Source organism: Vicugna pacos, chromosome 10 (assembly GCF_048564905.1).
Source record: "Vicugna pacos chromosome 10, VicPac4, whole genome shotgun sequence".
Classification (NCBI taxonomy): domain Eukaryota; kingdom Metazoa; phylum Chordata; class Mammalia; order Artiodactyla; family Camelidae; genus Vicugna; species Vicugna pacos.
Window position 1 is genome coordinate 45,928,233 of NC_132996.1, and position 22,546 is coordinate 45,950,778.

Here is a 22,546-nt window from a genome sequence, read left to right on the forward strand (position 1 = left end):
GACCCCGCGTTGCCATGGCGACGCATGGAGGCCGCCGGGGCTTTGTCCAGGCCTGCGGAGCGTGGCTTCCTTCGCCGGCGCCTCTCTCCGCCTGCCCTCTCTCCTCCACGGCCTGGGCCCGCGCGGCTGCCTGTGACTTAACCCCGCGCCGTGCTCACGGACGAGGTCTGGCTCCCCGCTGACAGCTTGGAGGCCCCGTCCCACGTTTGCTGTGGTGTAGCAGTTCATTGGTACAGGAAGTGTGCTGTCACTGAATAAGGCAGTTGCTTTGAGGAGGAAAGAGGCAGAAGCCAAAACTACCCCCATATCATTACAAGGTCAGGGTTACAAGGATCGGTAGTGAGTTCTCTCAGCGCAGGGACACACGCACGGCGGTATTTTAGGAGCGGAGGCGCGAACTTGATCCACGTTTACAAGAATATCCAAGAATGCACTTTCGGTACAGTCTTTCATTGTTTTTGGTAGCACCTCGTCAGCCTGGCGTCTTAAAGGAACTCGTTTGTGCATGTGAATATTGGGGCCTCTCTGAAGCCTCTAGTGCACTAGAATATGCTAAGCACGTTTATAATATAAAAGCCTTGCCGTTACAAGTTCCTTATTTTGTGCTGAAGAGTCATACCGTTTTAATATTCTATGATGTGCCTTTTATGAGGGATGAAAACATTTTGTGGGACCTTGAAAGCCCTGTCCTCTTAGGGGTTGGGGATGTAGTAACAGAGAGATGATAGGCAATAAAGCTGGTTGCTTTGTTCGTGCTGACAAAACTGTATACTCTTGTAAATAAATGGGCTTTGTCCAGCTCATAATGCATATCGCTAGTGGAAGTATCACAAAATGAACACTGACAATGGCTAAAACAGCACATAAAAGGTGTTACTGACCAAAGAGTGATACAAAATCTTTGATGAAATTTAGATCTGCAAAATTTGACACGGAAGAATTAGATACGGTAGAAATAATAGTAATCATGGGCAATTCAGAAGGCAAAAGCTATAGTTAATAAAATATGATGAAGTTAAAACTAAATAGAAGTTAAATTTTGGTAAAATTTTCAGTGAAAACAATGAGCATGGAAGAACATTGGATCAATTTAACTGAGTAATAAAATTGATGGAGGAGTAAAAGTGACTTGAGTTTTCATCCTCTATCCCTGTTATTCAGTATTGGCATATCTGGTTAAAACCTTTTTAGGAGAACTTCTCTAGAATCAATAACAACAGAGTAAGAAGGTCCTGGGACAATTTAGGGCTTCATAAGGAAGGGGCTAATCCTGAGAAGCTATTCCCAACAGACATCACCCAACATTACTGAAGCATAGTAGGAAAAAGTACAGTTTTAGTATGAAAGGGACCTGGATTTGAATCAGCGGTTTTCCTCTTATTCACTAGGTTTCCTTACACAAGATGTTTGGCCATTCCAAGTCTTGACTTCCTCCTCTGTAAAATAGGGAAACAATCTATCTCCCAGTCATATTACCTCATTAACTCTAAAGCTTCTATCAGAGGACTGAAGAGAAAATTGTAAGTGGTAACTTGTGTCATTTAAACTCCAAAATTTTTCCACTGTAACCCCTTGCTGTGGGAATCTAAAATGTTTTAAACAAATTATGCCCTTTCCTAGATGCCTCAGAGTCATCATCATGACCAACTACTGCATTACGCTGGAGCAACCCTGGAGCTATGAAGAACCACACGGCACTGGTGCTGGTGCTTGAACATAATCAAGTCCTGTGGTCGTCTTTTTTCCAGTGCCTTTTCATTACTGGGACTAAGAAACCATAATCAAGTTTGGTAGAATTATCTAAAACGTGTAAATAGGCTCAAAAGAGGGCCTCTCCCCTTAAGCTTCAGGGTATTAACTTCGTAACTTCTCTTCTTACTACTCATTTATTTTCACTTTTATGGTCTATTTGGAATAATTTATATTTTTGGCTGGCTTTGTAACCTTGTGTAAGCGAAGAGTGACCTTTGCTTGAAAATCTCTGACTTGGTTACAAAAATAACACCATTACCAGTGAGTCCTACAGCGGTATACTTTACAACTTAAAAACAATTTATCCCTAGACATATTGAAATATTTTCAGCTGAAACATGTCTTAGATTTGCTTCAAAATAATCCAAGGAGCAGAGGGATCAGAGAGGGTCAGTGAATGGGATGAAGATGAAACAAGATTTGCCATGTGTTGTTGAGCACTGCCAAAGTTGGATGATGGATTTGAGCAGGGAGGGCCGAAGGGATGGGAGGACAGGTGATTGTACTATTCTGCTTTTTGTGATGGGAATTCCAGAAATACACTGAAGTTTTAAACAAACAAAAACAAAAAAATGTCTCAAATTGAGAGGAACTGGGTGCTGGTTTGAGTTCTAATTTGCTTCGTGTGCCAGGTATTGACTTAAAATTCATTAGGCCCTCTGTTTTCCCATCTGTAAAATGAAGGCTTGATGACTGTGAATATTGAGTTACTTGTAAGCACAGTAGTATATTCTTATCCATGGGGGATATGTTCCAAGACCCCCAGCGGAAACTGCAGACAGTACTGAATCCTATGTATAACGTTTTCTTCCTATACAGTTTAATTTATAAATTAGGCACAGTAAGGGGATATCCGAATTGCCAGCATCATTATTCATTCTCACGCTTTGGGGCCTTTATTAAGTAAAATAAGGGTTACTTGAACACAAGCACTGAAGTAGAGAGTCACAGACAGCTACTACGTGACTAACAGGCAGGATACACTACACAAAAGGATGAGTCATTTTGGAGTAGAACAGCGAAAGGTTTCATCACAATACTCAAAGGGTGTGCAATTTAAAACTTAATGAGTTGTTTATTTACAGAATTTTCCCTTCAGTATTTTCAGACTGCGGCTGACCATGGGTAACTAAGACCATGGAAAGTGAAACCTCAGATAAGGGAAGAAAGGGAGGACTACTGCATTCGGGCAATAGACTGCCTTTGGAATCATGCCAGTTTTTTAATCATTTGCTTTTGAATAAGATCTAATTGATGGTATTATCTTAAATTTCACAATTTGTTTTCCATGAGTATGGTTCAGACTTAATATAGAAAACAACCTCACTTCTAAATTTCAGCAAAGTGTTCTCCCAACATTTCTTCTAATACTGTTAAAAACACTTTAATTTACTTACTTAAACACTAAGCAAATTCATTAATATACCTAGTTATAAATTAAGGCAAATAGATTGCTTTCCAGAAACTTTAATAATTCAAGACACTGCATACAATATTGTATTTCCTACCATATGCATAGCACAGTTTACCACATATTTTAGATATCTGCTATTCTATTTTTTAAATGAATGCAATGAAAGTTTTCAGTAACATGACTTTTGGAAAAAAAACTTTTAGCTAGATTTTTTTTTTACCAAGTTATGATTTAATATTTATCAGATGTGTAAATATACAAACATGGTAGCAATTTAAAAAACTTGTGAATAGTTGGCCTTACAAAATTACAACACACTGTAAATAAATCCTTCCCACATTTTATACAAACTACATGATTTTGATATACAAAGATTCTGTTTTTATTACACTGACAATGTACAACCAAGACTATTTACAATGCAAAAAAGTATATAAACCACAATTTAACATTCTGCTACTGGCAGCCACTATCGTTTCGGAGGTAGCTTTAATTAAACGAAATGAACAGAAGCCACATTTCCCAACTTGTGTTCTAAAAATAATTTACATAAGATAAAAATTCATTATATGCACATTATATACAGTTTAATTATTAAACTGCAATCTAGCTTAATGGTTTTTAGTACATCCTGAATAACTAATATGGCAGTGGGTTTGCTACTGATTTAGCATGTTGTTCAAAAAAACATACTGAACATTTATAACTTTAAGACTCCACGTCATGACATGTCAAAAGTCCATAGATGAGAATCAAGTAAGAATTTTTAATTTTTAAAAACAAAGGCCCAAATTTTGTTCCTTTTTCTTTTCTTAGTGACGTATCTATTTTGTCTCACAAGAACACAGTTTCCGAGCTGTTGCACAGGCTCTTGTAAATCACAGTCAGTGGAAAAAAGTATGGAAGCTTCCACGCCATAGCTTAGGTTCAGGAGAATCCAGCTCGCTAAGAAATCAATGTAAGTGCTTTGTGTCCTAAGGACTCCCAATTTCTTCCAACTGAATGAAACCATTTGCCACAGTTTACTTTCAGTATAATTCAATCTATAGGTAGCTAACGTACGAACAAAACTGGAAGGTACTGGTAGAGCCAATGATACTAGGAAGTGTTTTATCAATGAGAACATTACACGATCAAATCCCTCTGATGCTATTAAAATCCCACGTTAGTAGTTTCGCCAAATCTACTAAACCCACCCAAGCAATTAGCCCTTTACTTTTTCCTGGTAGTATGATCACAAAACACTGAAGAAAAAATTACTGTGATCAAAACAAAGCAATGTATAATGACTGAAAACAAATGTATTCGTCTACTCTTTTAAAAATCTTAACAGTTGTTAATATTGTTTTAAAAACATCTTCAGGTTTTAGGTGTTATAAATCCCTTAAACTTGATGATTCTATTATGCCAAAGATGGAAATAGGAAATGCAAGAAGGTAATGCCTACATACACTTTCAGAGTCTTACCTGGGAGACAATCCCTTTTTTTGGCCCTGCAGTAAGTTGTCCTGAGATTAATGATGAAACATTAGGTAAAATTAGCAAGACTTTTTCTTCAGTTATGCAAAAATCACCATTTAAAATATTCTTAAAAAAATATTAACAGCTGTTCTTTATCATGCTTAATTCAGAAATAGGTATAAATTTGCTTCTTATGGATCAGAAAAACCTAACGTTATATTGCCGTGATATACATAAAATCTTTTTCAAGTTATAAATTTGTTTCAAATAGACTACCCATTGCTTGGACACTGTGTTTTTCATCACTTGATAGTTTAGGCACTTGTTCTTTGAAAAGGTCTGGTTTAAGAAACAAACTGCCACCTTCCTCTTCTAAGTGACACCAGGCAGTGATCACAGAGGTGCTTCTCAGATGGAGGGTCAGACTAAGCTTCATGCTATCAACACTGTGGTTTCGGTTCATGGGGGAAACAGTCAAAAGACATCGATTCAGTCTTTAACCCTTGGTAGATTGTAGGCATAGCGCACCAAGGGGAACCCTCGACTCTGGTAGAAGCAGGCTCGCCCACAGGCCTGCACCTGGTCCGAACTGTCCGAGACAAAGGAATCTTCTTCATCCGCATAGTCGGAGTGGGCGGACTGCGTGCCGCAGTCGGACCAGTAGCCGTCCGGTCTTTGGCAAGAACCCACTGCCAAGGCGGGACAGCTGTGCGATTTTATTAAGTGTTTGCAGGACGCGGGCTTTGTCAGGAGAAAGGACTCGCAGCAGTCACACACGGTCAGGTGACCCTGCAAGTGCGAGTACATGCCGCAGTCGTAGTAGAAGTCCTGCTCCACGCAGCCGGCTTGGCTGCCGATGGAGATGGACACGGACCCGCTTTTCCTGGCCATGTGTCGCTTCAGTAACTTCCAGTCTTCTTTAAACTTTGGGTTGAAGAAAACATACAGGACTGGATTCAGGCAGGCAGGCAGTGGGAAAAATATCAGAGTAACAGACTTCATTATTTCGGGGCTGATGGAGATGGCCGTGATCAGGGGCGCAAAGGAGAAAAACGCGACCGGGCAGAAGAAGATGCAGTTGGTGAAGATGAGCCAGGCAACGTGCTTAATCGTGCTGGAGTGGGAGTTCTCGGACAGGTCTTCTTTCTCCAGGTTGCAGTAGAGTTTAGTGTAGATAATGGCCATTAGTAAGAATGCCAGCGAGTTTAACAGCACTAAGGTGACGGTGAAGCCTAAGGATGGCGTCTCTCCCGTGGGAAAAGGCAAGCACAGGGGGGAGGCCGAATACTCCCCGCCATGGAGGAGGGGGAAACAGCCTGCCACCGCGGCGCCCAGGAAGGCAAAGAGCGCAGCCACCCGGAACTGCCTGAGGTGGCGGCTCTTCCCATTTTTCATCATATCTTTCGCAGATAAGCTTCTTTCGACTGCTGCTAACATTAATAAAAATATGGCACTTTCTGAGGAGAAAACGGCAAGAAACCCGGCTATTTTGCAGCCGCTGCCGATCTCCCACCAAATACCAAATTCTGCAAATCGGCCCCAGGACACGGCATCCAGAAAAGTTAAGATGCCCGTATAGGCTCCCATGAATAGGTTAGACACAGATATGAGGCCTATGAACAGTTTGGAGGAAGACAGGGATGTGCACGATGCAAATGTTGTGAAAATGACGAGCAGGTTGAAAAACAACGCCACCAGGAAAATGAACCACACGGTAAGACGGATCATCCAACTTCCCAGTAAATACTCACAGGGCTTAAAAGCACCTAAAACGAAAGAGAGAGAGAAAGAGAAATAACAGGCAATTTAGAAAAGACCATGTTCTATATGGTATGGCTGGAGGGAGAAACTTAACGATAGTGAATCTGGAATAATTAATCTGCTACCAAACTGAAGTAAACCAAATTTAAAAGACTGCCATCTCTTGACATTTTCATAACTGAACTAGGCTATTTGTAAAATTTATTTTAAGACCTTATTTCAGTATCTATTTCATTTCTTTTACTATTTGGCAAAGCCATACCGTGATATTTAAAAGAAAAATTTCACTTTCTCTTATACCTAAGTTGATATGCATAGCACCATGTCTAATACATGAAAGGGACCTCACATACTGGAGACTTGGAATCAGATAGACCAGGGTTTGGGTTTAGGGTTCATAACTTTCTGCTCTTGCTTGAGAGGGCAACTTGAACCTCTACAAATTTCATTGTCTCACTTGTGGATAATAACACCTATTTCATAGAGTTGTGTAGCGTAAGTAAAACAACATACATAAGCCACTCAAACGGGCTACTGGGTACTTAGCTGGACTTCAATAAATGTTAAATCCTTTTCTTCTTCCTTCCTAGTCCTAATAGACTTTACAATAATTATATATTATATGTATGTATAATACACAAATTTTTTACACATTTCTTATTGCTTTCAAAAGCAATCTGATGAAGCAGGTTAAGACAGGTATAATTATCCCCATTTTTCATCCAGAGAAACTGAGATTTCAGAGTGTCCGGTTGACCTGACAAAGGTCATTCAGTAAGATAGTACAGCGAGGACTAAACCACATTGATGTTAACTAGTCATATAAAGCCATGTCCAATAAAACCCTGCATAACTTCAACTAGGATTGCAAGGACTAATTTAGTAGCTGAGTTATACATTCTAGTAACTGACTTCGGCATGCTAGTTATGTCCCAAACGGCAACTGTCTTATTTAAAAGTTAGTAAAGAAAAACAAAGTTTTTCTACAAAGCACAAGAAAACTATGTATTACAATGCCTAAAAGACACATTCTGATTTATCTTTGTGGATTGTCCTGAAGTTTAATACCTCCTGTAGGCATCTTAGTCACTGAGATATTCACAGACCTAACTAGCCAGCTTTGTACCATTTATATCGATCTGACTCGAGAAACTTAAAAAATTTTTTCTAATTAATTTTTTTATCCTCCCCCCCACCCCAGGGAAGTGTTAAAAGGAAGCTTTCACCTTTATCTCAGTATCTGAACTCATCCTTCTGCAAGGAACAAGGAACAGCTCATCTGACCTGGGAGGACAGGCCACCTCCCTTTGGAAAGTGTTTGACTAGTGGGTGGAGTTACGTTCCCTCAAAAGCCTGGGAGGTCGGCCCCACCCAGCCTGTCTTTGGAAACCTGCTGCCTCCTCCAGTTCCAACAGAAGGTTCCTGCTCTCCTCCTCTTCCTGCTTCTGAGTCAGCACATGGGCGTCTCTGTGTTACTACAGCTGAGTGGAGTGAGGAGGCAGGCCTGCAGTTCACTCCCATTGCAGCCTGGGGAGATGAGCTCAGACCAGCTTTCCCCCTGGTTGACCCCCGAGGTTTAAATTCAGTGTGGAAGAAATGGAATCTCTGCATATTCAGGTCAAGCCACCCCCCAATGAGAAGTTCCCAGATCATCCTGTGTGATTATATTGAAGAAGGAATCTACCTCATAGCACACAATTTAGCCACTATTTAAATGCTTCTTTACCAGTAAAATTCCAAATCCAGCTTCGCTGATAGATTAGGTAGAAGACAACATCACAGTCACAACCAAATAGGCGGTGTCAGTTTAGTAACTTTCCCAAGTCTAATAAAGTTCAATGAAATAAAATAGAAATAAAAAGAAAGGCGAGGTTGCCTTAAAAAAAAAAAGAGGGCAGGTGGGTAACACTAAAAATCCTTATAGACAAGTAACTTCCAGAACTAGACCTAGGGTTAAAGTTGCATGAAGAAGGTGCTTCTCCATCCTTAATGTGCACAACCCTCCACTGGGGAGCTTGTTAACCAAAGATCTGAGTCACTGGATCTGGGCCTGGATTCTGCAAGAGACGCTTAAGTGCCTGTATACAGACCACACTTGGAGTCAGGCCTTATGAAACCAGCTCATCCCCCTTCTGTTACAGAAATCATTATCTATCCCCGGAAGTTTTAGACGTACTTGCCTAATGTTTGTTTAAAGTGAGAAACTGCAGCCAAATGTGCGGGGCTTACCTGTCGAGGGTGTACAGTGGATAATGATTTGACTGTGTTCCTCATTTGCAGCGCTGCTTGTGACCCCTGCTACATCAGTGGGACCTGAATGTGTAACACAAACTGTGTTTAATTCAAGCTTCATGCAATTCGAAAGAACCGGATTTTCCTGCAGTCTTTCCTCTTGTACATGTCATACATTTAAGTTCAGCTTGCAAGAGGCTTAATATCACATAAAAGATGTCAGGTACACAGCACACGGAAGCCATTTTTCAGATTTCATATTGCTCCTTTACAAACCGTTTACAATAATAGAGACTTTGATTAATGCTGTAAAGAGTGTTCTATTTTAAATTTAAAAGTTCATGCACTTGCCTTTATCCTTTGCCGCACTGTGGTCTTGGAGGCTGTTATCTCCTGTGTTTGAATGTGTGTAAGAGTCGCAACCCCAAAATGCACAGCACTGATAAGCATATGGTACAGATAAAGACCTAGAGAAAAATTGCAAAATCTACACTGAATGCCAACTTCACAGACATGCTTTTGTTTTGTAAAAAGAAAATACTTTAAGCTGGTCACTATCCTGTCTGGACTCATTTTCCTCATCTGAAGAAAAAAAAAAAAAGCTCTGGTATCAAATGACACCATGAGTTTCTCCATTTATATAAAGTACACTTTTAAACACTGAATCTAAATTAGGCCAGATTCAAAATGTAATGGAAGTAGTGCAATTTAAAGTAAAATCTTATCAGACTCCTTTTATAAATGAATTAACTACACCCAGTTTATCATATGAAACTGATAGTTTCATTTAAAATTAATGTCCCAGGTCACTTGGGACTTTACATCATTAAATGAATTTACTTTGTTTACATACGTATAATGAAAATATTTATTCTCTTCCCCCACAATAATATTCCCAAGCCCTCTCTCTACTTTCTCTAATGAGAACCCCCCAACTCTAATGTCTCTGTGAAGTCCCATAACATTGTATCAGTTTTCTGAAGGTTCACGTGTCATTTCCGCCATCTTGTTACAAGTGACAAATCCCACTGTATACAAAACCATTCAGATGAAGAGTTGTATTATCTCTCTAACAGCATCCAGGTCTGAAATGCATGTTCTCCAAACCTATGCAATAATGTTCCTGTTCTATTTTTTTCCCAAAATTTGTGAGGATAGAGATTGAAAATACCCTTCAATGACAGCCTCTCAGAAAATCTGGGAACCACAGCAAAAACACCCAGGACACACTGTAATTTGGAGGCCAACCAAAACTTCCACAGAAAAGAAGAAAAAGCAAAAACACACCTGAGATTAACAAAGTCTTTTGCTGCTAAGGCTTCTTTCAGCTTGAAGTTGCCCACAAGTTTCAGCTGATTTAGCCCGTTTAGGCCTTCCGTTGGAAATGACGTTAATTCATTGAAACTTACATCTCTAAAATGGAATGAGATTTCAAATTAATTCCTAAGACACAAATCACACAAAAACATCTGTACACGTGTTAACATCATAAAGACTAGAGCACTAAGATGAAGTTTAGGTGTGCGGACACCCTCTGAGAAGCTGTCACTACGTCATAGCAGGTTAGTATTTATACAAGGGAACACTAAAGAGAAAAAAAGATTTTTTGACAGGGTAATGCTAAAACACAAGTTACTGCAGACTCTTCCCTGCCTTCACGATACTGCTGGCCTAAACCTGTCAACTTACAGGTTAGTTATTGACCCAAGTTTGGCAAAAGCTCTGTCATGAATTTCATGGATCAGATTCCGACTCAGATCCCTGCAATTATAAAAAGAAACCATTACTCTTTTCCAATAAACCCAAAACACAGTTACTTTGACAAGGCATTAGAATCTGCTATAGTTACAATAACCCTGATTAAGATAACAGAGATCTTTAATCTTGCTCAACAACTTTTTTATGTTTATGCTGAATGCCTCCCCTTCACAACAATCTATTTCTTGGAATGTGGTCCAGGTAGCAGTCATTCTAGTTGGTATCTGTTTCAGAACATTTGTGAATTTTCTCCACCTTATCATTCTGGTACCAGTTCAAAAATATAAATGATATGATATAACCTTTGGTACTATTAACCAGGTGAGGGAAAGCTGAGCACCTGACAAAGCTGAGAATACACACAGGCTTCATGTTATTTGCCTTCTCAAAGGTTAGTGATAAGGCCGTTGAGGGAAGACAAATAATCAATGCGCAAACAAGAGCATTCCAGAAGGGCCTCAGATATCACTCCTTCCCCAAGCAGGAAATAAAGACCATATCAACACCAGAGCCACATACTATACTCAGGAACACACCCTGAGGACTTCTGATATCACAGAATTAATAAAACAGAGAAATAATCTGAAGCCACACTTACAACTGAGCCTTAATGGAAATGTAAAGACAGGGTCAATTCATTCCACGATACATCTCCTGGATAACAGGAAAATTTGACGAACTTGGTTCCAAATCATGAAAAGGCCCCTGGCTTTTCTCTTATCAGTGCCCGAGAAGTGACAGCCGCGAGGAGCCAGTCCCCTTCCCCACTGCTGCCCAGACCCACAGTTAGCCTGTGAGCAACCCAACTACCAGTAAAATATTTTCTAGCAGAGCGCGTGTTTAACTTCTTAATGGGGATCCACTAGACAATAGGATTTTAATATATGTAATATTACTTCACTGTCAACTTCTCAAATTTTTTTTGTATTAAAAAAAATCGTTCCCCAATTCAGTGTATTGTGTTTTATGCGCTGAAGTTCTATGGAGGCGGTGACGAGGTTTGTCTCTGTCACCTCTATATTCACTCTAATATACACCTGAATGCAAGTCACTTTTTAAGTGAGTGCTTCTGCTGCACATTAGCTATATTTGCCAGGACAGATACCCCGGCGTAGGGGTCAGCAACCTTTTTCCGCAAAGGGCCAGGCAGTGCATGCCCTTCACCTCTGGGGGTCACATTGCCTCTACTGCAGCAATTTGATTACACTGTAGTATGGTGGAAGCAGCTTTAGATGATACTTCAACAAAAGGGCATGTTTGTGTTTTAATAAAACTTAATTTCCAGAAATAGGAAGCAGGCGGAATCTGACCCATGGACTAAAGTTTGCTTACCCCCTGCCCTAACAAACTGACAAACTTCATGATCATGACTTGAAAACACACAAAATGCATTTCTCAGGCTTTACACGTTATACCTTTTCACTCACAAATGGACAATCTCATGAATGAGCTAAGGTTAAAAAAAAATGCTAAAAGGAAATAATTTACAAAGTACCACATGGCAAAGTTTGAAAAACAATATTTATGCTTAATAAATCCTATCTTTAAGTATATCCACTAACATGGAAATTATAATGATATATTAATTTATAGCTTGACAAAAATTTTATGTATCTTGAATAATCAGAGAGAAACTTACAGAATCCTTAAAGATATCAGGCCTTGAAAAGTACCTTCCTTGATCTGGTGGATCTGATTACGTTGCAAAGAACTAAAAAAAGATATGAAAGATAAATGAAAAGAGAGAAAAAAGAGAAAAACATATTTTCTATTTTTGAGAAATAACTTTATAAAAATATTTTCAATGGGGGTAGATAATTAGGTTTATTTATTTATTTGTTTATCTATTTATTTATTTAACAGAGGTACTGGGAATTGAACCCAGGACCTTGAGCATGCTAGTTATGCACTCTACCACTGAGCTACACCCTCCCTTGTAAAAATTACATTCCTTAATAAAACTTTTTCTAAGCTTAAATATTCATTCATAAGTAATATTAATCGATCCTGTTGAAAGAGAACTGCTGGCTCCTCATCTATAAGATGAAAGGGCTAGACTAATTGGTATTCTATCCAAAATTATACTGAGAGTTTAAGATACACCATCTAAACTCCTCATCACCCCCACTCAGGGGCGAGCAGGAAGACAACACAGTGAGAAAGGATCCAGGACAACACAGCTATACCAGGCAACATGGAAGGAAGGTCAGCAGAAGGAGGCGATGAGAAACGGGGATACGGTTGCCTCCCTCTCCCCAACTCCCACCAGAGCTGTCCTGTAGAGCTGCACAGCAGACATCCGTCTGGTTTTCCCTCAACAGCCAGGACCAGTTTGGGGTTGGATGTCTTTTTGTATACACTACCCTCCCCCCACAGTGTCTCATATTGCCTCATAGAAAAGTGCCTAGTAAATGCTGGTCGCATGAACACACCTGGTACAATTGGACGTTTGTTCATAGCGAACACCCACTTACATGCATTTCTAATTTCTTAATGGGAAAGCCATTTATTTAAAGTAGGAAATGCTCAATGAATTAACAACAGACCACAGCAAAGAGAGTAAATCAAAGACCAACTTACATTTCTTCCAGAGCATGGCAGCCATTAAAGCTTGGAAGATCTTTTATATTATTGTAAGACAAGTCCCTTAAAACAATGGAAGTTCACAAATTAATTATGTTATCAGAATACAGTATTAACAGAGTTGTACCTGGAAGCATTGAAAGCGGTTTTAAGATCTGTAATAAACAGATACGGCTGAACAAGAAAAGCAACTGTCATTTTCTAAGACTTGTAAGCTTTCTAGAGCACCTCCGTAATAGAACAGAACAGGCTTAAGACTAGCAAACTTCAAGTACATAATGTTGAGCATAGACAATATAAAATATATTTTAAAACATTAAGGATAGAACACAAATAAGAAAAATATAGTACAAAAATACATAAAAATTATGTTCAAATGGTAGCACTGTAGATTTTTAAATTTACATGTTTATAATATAAAAATATTTTTAGATATTATATTTATATTATTTATACCATAATTATCTATATATTGCTTATATCAAAATAATTTCTTTGTTGTTAATGAAAAGGCTATAAGAGGAGTGGTATGCACACTCACATTTTTAAAAACATTTATATTAAATAAAAAATCAGGACTAGTTAACTTTTACTTAATCCCACTGCAGTATTTCCTCAGTGGTGATCACCGTGTTTGATACTCCGTGACACCATTTAATTACTTGCTTGATCAATCAGTCACTTATTTTGTTGCTCTCTCTCTCCACTGAATACTTATTAACAACTTAGTAACTTAATTGTTTGTTCTTGTGACATTTTTACATCCTTTATTTACTTTTAATTTCCAGGGCAGCTTGGAGATTTTTTGGAAGGCTCCATGCTTAGTTGGTTCCTGATCCAAGAAAGATTGGGGCTCTTACTTAGGTTATGGATGAAAGAGCAGCATACAGATACCTAACCACTCCCTCCACCCACCCCAGGGCGGCCAGAATAAGGACAAGGAGTCAGGATAAGAAAAGAAATGCAGAAAGAGCCTAGTTTGGTCTGACTTTGTTCAAAGTCAAGCCACAAGATGTAAGATATACACATAACCGTAAAACCAAATTCAAGTAAACATGACCTATCCATGGGGGCTACTAAACCACCTGCTCATTTCCATGAAGGGAACAAATACAAAATACTTATACCTTGAAACAACCTAGTGAAAATAGTTCATTAAACATAAAACTCAACACGTGTGAAGTACATAAAAGAAAGGTACGAGAAGGGAAGAGGAACCCAACTTACAAAGTCCGAAGCATCTTCTGTTCTTGGCACAAATTACTGGATATGCTGCTTATCTTCGTACCTGTTAAGGTCCTGTGGAAAAACATTGTTTATCTCAGAAATGATGCAAGTTGAGATGGTAAACAAAATGCTACCCTCATACGGAAAAATAAATATTCACATATTTGCATACAGACTTGTCTGTAGGTCCCACTGCTTAACCACTCCCTAAAGTTAGGCCTGTGGGAAGGTGAATTAACCCTAGTACCCACATCATTTTCATAGTAATGCAGAAAAGCTTGTGACATGAGATGTTACTACTGTCCAGACAACATGTGGACCAACAGAAAAAAACTAACCCCTGCAAGTTCTGTCCCCATCCTCACATCCAGAACATTCAAAACCAACTTAGCATTCTGCCCCCAAACTTTATTTCTGTCTTTTCTTTCAATCAACCTGGCTCCATGTTTTGAGATTTTTCTCTTCATCCTCTCCCTTTCTATGTCCCCATCTGCAGTCAGTCACCAATTCTTGTTCTTTCTTCTTCTGGGGGTCTCAGCATCTGACCTTTTCCCTTCATTTTTATGGCTACTGTGCAGATCAAGGGTAAAATGATGCAGAGAGGGGTGGAGGGAGCTCAGGTGGGTCACGTGAAGGAGCTCCAGTGATGGGTTGAGGACACAGAACTCTTATGGTTAAATGTGTTCATTCAGCCAAGTGGAGTATTCCATGGCCTCCATACCATTCCATCCCCAGTCTCTCTTCTTACCCTCCACACACCGCCTCCTCCAGCATTTTTAACACCCCCAAACTCCCTTAAGAGTCAAGTTTAAATGCCTTAGCTCAGTGCTTCCCAACTTCTTTTCTTACATCTTGGCATACATGAAAATTGTCACTTTTATGTGGCATACTGTGGTGACGCTCATTGTGGCAGAGACCCCAGCCATGTCAGGCCCTACAGGGCTGTCTTGGGGTGGGGTGGGGGTGCTGAGGTCATTAAGGTCTTAGATGCACCTGCAGCCCGTTCACAGACCACCCACTGAGAAGCTCTGCCATAACCAAGTGTTCAAGGTTTATCATTTTAAAATTACAATCCAAACAGATTTCCAAATTTCTCCATATCATCCCCATTCTAATATAAACAAGCAATTCTAACTATATTTGATCATCTGTATGCCATACTTGAGTATATTTTCAGGATTCCCCGTTTTACTAAATCCTGTCTTTCTAAATAAAAGATTCAGCTCGGGGAAACTTGACAGCATCCAATGTTGAAACGTTTCACCTCTTCCATAAAGCCTTTTCTCACGTCTACGTTGACTGCTCCACTTCTGAACTCCTAGAGCGTTGCTTCTAATTTGGCCCTTACTTATTACCTTTTATTTTCAGTGACCTTTTCAGATCTTCTCTTCACATAATAGGTTATATTCTACCTGCACTGGCTGACTTCAGACCCTGTGGATGCAGACCTCCACGGATGATATTCACAAAGCAATATTTAGGAATCAACGTTAACTCAGCATCATCACCAAAAAGCACTGGCAACCCACTAGCAGGCCTGTGTGTTATCTTTACACAACCCCTCCTCAAAAGGTCACACTTACAGACTCTCTAGATGGACAGTTCCGGTCAGATTGGGGAACTGCTGCACCATGCTTGCACCACGAATGACTCTTTAAGAAATTGGGAGAGAAAAGGTAATTTAAAATAAAAAATTTTCATAGATAATATTTTCATTTTATTTTTTAAGCAGTTTAAAATTACAGTACCCCTATACCTAAAAAAGAAGATTAGTTTCATCTCTTGATGGTACCCCAAAATGTGATCATTTTGACCAAGTGTTACATAAATAAGAGCCATCCTACATTTTCAGAATTGACCTTTGGACTTCCATCCAAGGAAAAGAAAAGAAAAGATTTTGTTTTCTGGAGCTACAATAACAAATTTTAGCTTTCCATTAAAGCAATTGTGTAAGCATTCAAGTTTGTTTTTGAATTTCTATAATACTTACAAGGAATGCAGATCAGATAAATTGTGAAATGCTGAGTTCCCCACAAAAGATAGAGGATTATCATACAAGTGTCTGTAAAAAATACCCAAAAAAACAAAATTTTCATACGTTTGCCAGTACGCCAACACTAAATCTATGTTCACAAAATTCATATATCTAACAGCCTGAATTTTCATTCTTCATCCAGATGTCTGGCATCATACAGACATTGCTTTACAAGATGGCATATTAAAAGAAAATTTCAAAACTACTTACATAGTTCTTAAGAGTGGATTACCATCAAATGCTCCATCAGGGATAACAGAAATAGAATTACTGTGAAATAACCTAAAAAGATAGGAGAAAAATATTTTGAAACACTTACCATCTTGTGAAATAAGTTAAAACCCAAATACCTACTACTGTTCAGTAGGACATAAAATATAGCTGATAACAACTACGTGAAAACTTCAAAAATGTGGGGAAATTAAATTTTTAATTCCATCCCATCTTTTTCAGGACCATACCTAATTCTTTTTAAACCCACTGCTCAACCTAGTATCTGCCAGGTCCCTTATATACATTTAGCTTGCTTCATCCACAAAGAATTTTAGACCACAAGAATCATAAGATATTCTAACCCCAAATCTCTCTCAACATCGCCTGCATTTAGTCTTTGAGCAGTGCATCTTAGAGTGTTAGCTATCAACTCATGACACACAGTCTCCGTTATGCCATATGCATTCTTATCTCTGACCCTGACAAATCCAGCGCCTAAAACGCTCCCTCATTTCTTTCATTTACTCAAGTATTTCCATTCTTTCAAGTCTAGTCAAACTCCTTCTCTTCAGTGATGTCTTTTCCAATGACTCTACGCCTCAATGAGGTCTTTTTCTGCAGTGATTTACTTAACCTATTCGGCACTTATTTCCACCTAGAAACTGCCGTCTGTCTGTCTTACGTGGTCAGCCTCCCCAGTGAGACTAAGACCACAGTTCCTACAACACAGGCCATAAAGTGTGGCTTATTTCACCCGAGTCCAGCCCTACACAGTAATCTATGATCAAAACTGTCTGTGCTAGCCAACACAACCTGTACTGTATGACCATGTGTGTGTGTGTGTGTGAGCGTATCATGGTCTATATAATGGAACAAAGATGTTCTATAGTCTTATTGTTGGAACATTAAATGGTTCTAGGGCTATTCAGGCATAGAGAGGGCAAAGCAATACTCACAGCTCTTTCAGGCTGGGGAGGGCTTTAATAGCCTGAGGAAATTCCCCCAAGTTATTATAATTCAAGTCCCTAGAAAAAAATTGGGAAAATACATAAGAACGTTGAAGAGTGGTCACAATTTATTACATACTTTGGTACAAATCGTTTTTTTTTTTTTTCTTGTTAAATCACATCCTCTGGATGGTAATCTTTCTTCATCAACCAATTACCATTCTCTTTAATTAAATGTACACCTTTTCTTAGAATATTGAATAGAAAAAAAGAATCTTAATTCTTCTCTGAAGTTTTAGGTCAACAACTTTAAACATTGAAAGAATTCTCAGAATCATGTATCACTGGTACATTAAATAAACAAATCATCTGAGTGACAGTTCTCAGGAAATACATCATAACATAGAATTTATTGACTATCCATTTGTAAATGACAATAGCCTGAAACTGAGGTTTCCATTTGAGGTTCAGAGTGGCTTCCTGAAATTCTGGCATGAGAGCAGCTGACCTCAGCTCTACCATCAGCAGGATGACCTGAGATCAGTATGAACAAGGAGGACCAGGATGGGTTCATACAACTACTGTCCTCAAGGAGGTGACAAACTGTTGGAAAAGCTGCATTAATTAAGAGAGAAAAGCCACAGTAATCTGTACTAGAAAATCAATTCTGAGTATGTTTAAACTTTAATTTCTTTTAACCTTAAAGAGAATCTTAGCTTATGATTGGCACAATTGATTTCAAATGAGAGCAAAACAAAATCAAAAGTCCAGATCCTTGGAGACTTGTTTGTTTTCCTTTTTTGCATAGGGGGGAAAAAGGCAAATCAAAATTTAACTGGAAAGAAAAGGTTTAATTTTAATATAATTGGAATAGTATATATGGTCTGGGGTCAGAAGGCACGTCCAGTCTTCTGTTCCACTGGTATTTACACACTTTGAGAAGAAGAACTGGGTTTGACAGTATCTTCTTCAAGAGCTTAAACTTTCAAATAGCCACTGATGTTTACTATCCTTGAGGAAAGTGATAATAGAGTATTAAAAGATGTTAAGTCTTCTCATTAACTGATGGTTAACCGGAAAATTCAATTAAACAAAATATTACAAACCCTAAGCATTCCAATCAGATGTTGCAAACCCATCTAACTGGGACATTCTCTGAATCATTTACCATATCACAATGAAAAATAGTATAAATCTCTGAATAAAGGCAACTAATACTAAACTAAAACAACAAAAATTAAGATCCTACTCTTATTATACACAGCTGCACAATGTCTTTGCTCCTATCATGGTGCAAGGGACAGTTGAAAACAGCCAGGATTTCCAAACAGTTTAGCAAATAGATACAACAAAATATCTTAAGCAAAATGGAAACCTCCATCGTATTTAGCATATGAAAGCAGAGATAGTATTTAAACTCACTGTTAACAATTAGTAAGGCAACTGAGATCATGGAGAAAACAAAGAAACAAAAAAACTTGTCCAAAATTAATTTTATAAGGTTCAAAGTTCCAAAATTGTCTATCACAATTTTCAACAAAACCAAACTTTTTGAAAAGGTATACAGCTTGGCAGGTTGAGCTGCTTTTCCCATGTCCTTTCGTAAGAAATATCAAGTTCAAACTTGCATGCCATTTTTAACTAGAAACCTAGATTAGTTTTTGTGACTGTGTTATTTGAAGGCAAAACTTTAGTCATGTATTCAAGCAAATTAAATAATGAGCTGAACTCAAGACGCTTATTTTTTTCCTTCTTCTGCAATGAAATGCCAAATTGCACTATCAACATCCCAATGCGATCGTCCAAGATACGAATAAACTTACAAGGTCTCCAGATTATCGAGTCCGTCGAAACAGTGTTGACCCAGGCTTTTAATTTTATTGTTATGAAGATGCCTACGGAAAAAAGTATCAAAATGACTCTAGTCTTACCCATAGCAACTATTGTAACATTTTAGATGTCTAAATTGGTATAGCTTAAAGGAATGGTGCAGCTAAATATTGCAACACTTGGCTAATGGAAAACAAACAGCGTTGGGTAGTTATCTCTTGACAAACACTGCACAGACTTGGATTCACTGAACATAGGATGCCAATGGAAAAGGAACAAATCTCTAGTGGAAAAAGGGTACACACGTGGGAAGATTCTTGAGTATTTACCCATATCCAAACAAAAGTTTTGATGAGCTTTTAATTATATGAAGCAAAATTTAGATGAGTTCTCCGATGGGGAGGTGGGGTAAACGTCAGCTTACACCAGTGCAAACTGGTAACAGATTTATACAAGAAATGCCACTTTACTATGTCCAAATTTTCGAAGATTAAAAACAACACTGAATCACATACTCTATGAATAGACAGGATGGTAAAAACATGAAATATCACTGACACTTAGTTTCTATGAGCGTCTCCAAGAGGATTCTGCTTCTTTTAACATTGAACGCATTGCTGAGACACAAGTAAAAACTGTACAAGTGTTTGCTGAATAATCCACTTTCTTCTCATGATTACAAATGGCCATTTATCTTAGATTCCACAGTTATCATCAGATGGTAATTTTTAAAAGTATTCTTTGTATTTTAAAAAGTCAGCCCATTTAATTTTGTAAAAAAAAAAAAAAAAAAAAAAGGCAGCTCCCCCAAAACTAGTTCTCCAGGAGCATACTCAGTGAGGTGCTTTCAAAACAATGTCACAAGAACTCTGCTTTTGCCCCTAAATTAACACCAATACACAGTATTAAAAGGGGTGGGTACTTACAGAACTACCAGGCTGGAAAGGTTGGTAAATGCAAAATCAGGGATGCTGGAGATTTTGTTGAGAGCCAAGGTCAGAGCCTGCAGAGTCGGCAGATTGCTGAGCGGATGCACAGGCACCTCCGTCAAGCTGTTGTCATCCAGCCACAGATGCCGCAGCTGGGCGAGCCCCTCAAAACTGTCCTCGGGCACCGAGGTAATATGGTTGGCATCTAAACGCCTGATGGAAACAAACAACCCTGTTCAATGACGGATTCTAGCTGAATGAGTCAAGGAATGGGCACGTAACACGGCTCTCAGGGTTTTCCAGGAAAAAAAAATGAGTTATAAAAGTGACCAGGGCCACGGCATCCCTGCCTTCTCAATTTCACTAGAAATTCTCCTAAAATCGAATGTTTCCCCGACCAGCATATGGAAGGTACTGGTTTCCCTTCATTCACAACAAAAGGATGCATACAAATCTGAACCCTTCAAGAATCTTTAGCTAAGCATGATTTTATCGCAGAATGATATGTTGGGGGAAAAAAAAGAAACCCACAAAGCTCAAGCTGGGATTTTATATTTGAGAATGTGCTTATCAAAAACACAGAAAAACAACAAGAGGAAACTAAGTTGGGCAACTAAGCTATTTTACTTACAATTTTATAACTAATATTTCATATTAAATTTAATTGCTATTCTGACCTGGTACCAAAGGGGAAAAAGTAGGAACTTATTTATAATTTTTCCTACAGCAACAAACCATTTCAACAGATTCTCACCAGTCAAGTTAAAAATAAAGGTGTCATATTCATAGCAGCACTATTTACAATAGCCAAAACATGGGAGCAACCTAAATGTCCATCGACAGATGACTGGATAAAGAAGTTGTGGTATACTTATACAATGGAATACTACTCAGTGATTTAAAAAAAAGGATAAAATAATGCCATTTGCAGCAACATGGATGGAACTAGAAATTGTTATTCTAAGTGAAGTAAGCCAGAAAGAGAAAGAAAAATATCATATGATATCACTCATATGTGGAATCTAAAAAAAAAAAGAAAAAAAGAAAAGAAAGAAAAATAAAAGAGGACACTAATGAACTCATCTACAAAACAGAAACAGACTTGCAGACATAGTAAACAGTCTTACGGTTACTGGGCGAAAGGGGGTTGAAAGGGATAAATTTGGGAGTTTGAGATTTACAAATGTTAACCACTATATATAAAAATAGATGAAAAATTTCTTCTGTATAGCACAGGGGACTATATTCAATATCTTGTAATAATCTTTAATGAAAAATAATACAAAAATGAATATATGTATATATATGCATGACTGGAACATTATGCTGTATACCAGAAACTGATACAGTGTAACTGACTATACTTCAATTAAATATATATATGTATGTGTATGTGTGTATATATATATATATATATATATATATATATATATATAAATGCATCCATCAGGTGCTGACAAAGCAATCCTCTCTCTACTCTTAGAACTAAGTGTGTTTGAGAAATTAGTTTGTCAAAATTAACAGTTATTTAAAAAGGGCAAACTGTCTCTAGGAAAAATTAAGTAGCTCCTCCAATCAACCTTATTGTTGCTTTAGAGGTTCTTTGATTTGTTTTTCCCCCGAATTTTGGAATTAAGGGCACCTTACTAATAGGATTACTCATACTTAAAAATTAAATCCCCAGCTGAAAATCTAGGTGTTTGTGTTGACACAACCAGGCATAATTGTTGGAATAACTGCTTGTTAACAAAAAGACAAGCTATCACTAATATGATGAGGAACAGTAGGCACCAGGCAAATGACAACTTTCTTCGCAAGTCCCTTGTTGATACGTCTTCACTATAAATCCATCTCTCACAGGCGTGGACCACTTGGTGAAATTAGGGAACACAAACACACACAAATGGGTGCAAGGTCAAAATGGCAACCTATTTTTAAAGAAATCAACTTCAGCAGCTTTCAGGTTCAGGACATCAGCATGGTCTCTGTGCCTCCTGTGTCTCCATGCTGCTCCAGCTTCGGTTCCAGCCATAACTGTCCCTTTTCCCCTCCATGCAAGTGCTGAGTCCCCACTCCCTTCCAACTGCCCCAGCCCCAGATGCAGTCTCCTTCCCAGAGGCAGATTAGCTGGGGTCACAGACCCCTGCTCCTGGTGAGGATCTGATGGATGCTCTTTGTCTGATAGTCAAGATAACCAAAAGAACATTAGAAAAGGGGAGATCTTCAGAAATTGAACAGCTGCCTTAAGAATTCACTTAGAAACAAACAGTTTTAGGCTTGTTTATTCCTTGGACTCTCTAGAACCTACCACTGAGAAGAGACAGGCATCCTTTACATAACAGACTGGCAAAGTCTGGCTACAGAGCTGCTTACCAGATTTGCTTTAATGAGTAGACAGGAGCAC

At 38.5% G+C, this 22,546-nt stretch overlaps 1 protein-coding gene and 1 long non-coding RNA gene across 2 annotated transcripts in view; one reads left to right on the forward strand and one right to left on the reverse strand.

The window, feature by feature from the left end:
- The first annotated feature begins 42 nt into the window (after nucleotides 1–42).
- Nucleotides 43–1,899, forward strand: LOC116282042 (uncharacterized). Its single transcript, XR_004191496.2, has 3 exons — nucleotides 43–439; nucleotides 1,389–1,520; nucleotides 1,621–1,899. It is a non-coding gene; the product is annotated as an uncharacterized lncRNA (long non-coding RNA).
- A 1,304-nt stretch (nucleotides 1,900–3,203) lies between these two features.
- LGR4 (leucine rich repeat containing G protein-coupled receptor 4) overlaps nucleotides 3,204–22,546 on the reverse strand; it is a 91,011-nt gene continuing 71,668 nt past the window's right edge. The window contains exons 5-18 of the mRNA XM_072969695.1: nucleotides 20,140–20,355; nucleotides 19,207–19,278; nucleotides 17,393–17,461; nucleotides 16,434–16,505; nucleotides 16,179–16,250; nucleotides 15,772–15,840; nucleotides 14,189–14,260; nucleotides 12,959–13,024; nucleotides 12,018–12,089; nucleotides 10,310–10,381; nucleotides 9,908–10,033; nucleotides 8,972–9,087; nucleotides 8,618–8,701; nucleotides 3,204–6,393 (exon numbers count right to left, since the gene is read on the reverse strand). Of these exons, the coding sequence (XP_072825796.1) occupies nucleotides 5,117–6,393; nucleotides 8,618–8,701; nucleotides 8,972–9,087; nucleotides 9,908–10,033; nucleotides 10,310–10,381; nucleotides 12,018–12,089; nucleotides 12,959–13,024; nucleotides 14,189–14,260; nucleotides 15,772–15,840; nucleotides 16,179–16,250; nucleotides 16,434–16,505; nucleotides 17,393–17,461; nucleotides 19,207–19,278; nucleotides 20,140–20,355 (2,455 nt within the window). The 3' untranslated portion in view covers nucleotides 3,204–5,116. The remainder of the gene's footprint in view (nucleotides 6,394–8,617; nucleotides 8,702–8,971; nucleotides 9,088–9,907; nucleotides 10,034–10,309; nucleotides 10,382–12,017; nucleotides 12,090–12,958; nucleotides 13,025–14,188; nucleotides 14,261–15,771; nucleotides 15,841–16,178; nucleotides 16,251–16,433; nucleotides 16,506–17,392; nucleotides 17,462–19,206; nucleotides 19,279–20,139; nucleotides 20,356–22,546) is intronic.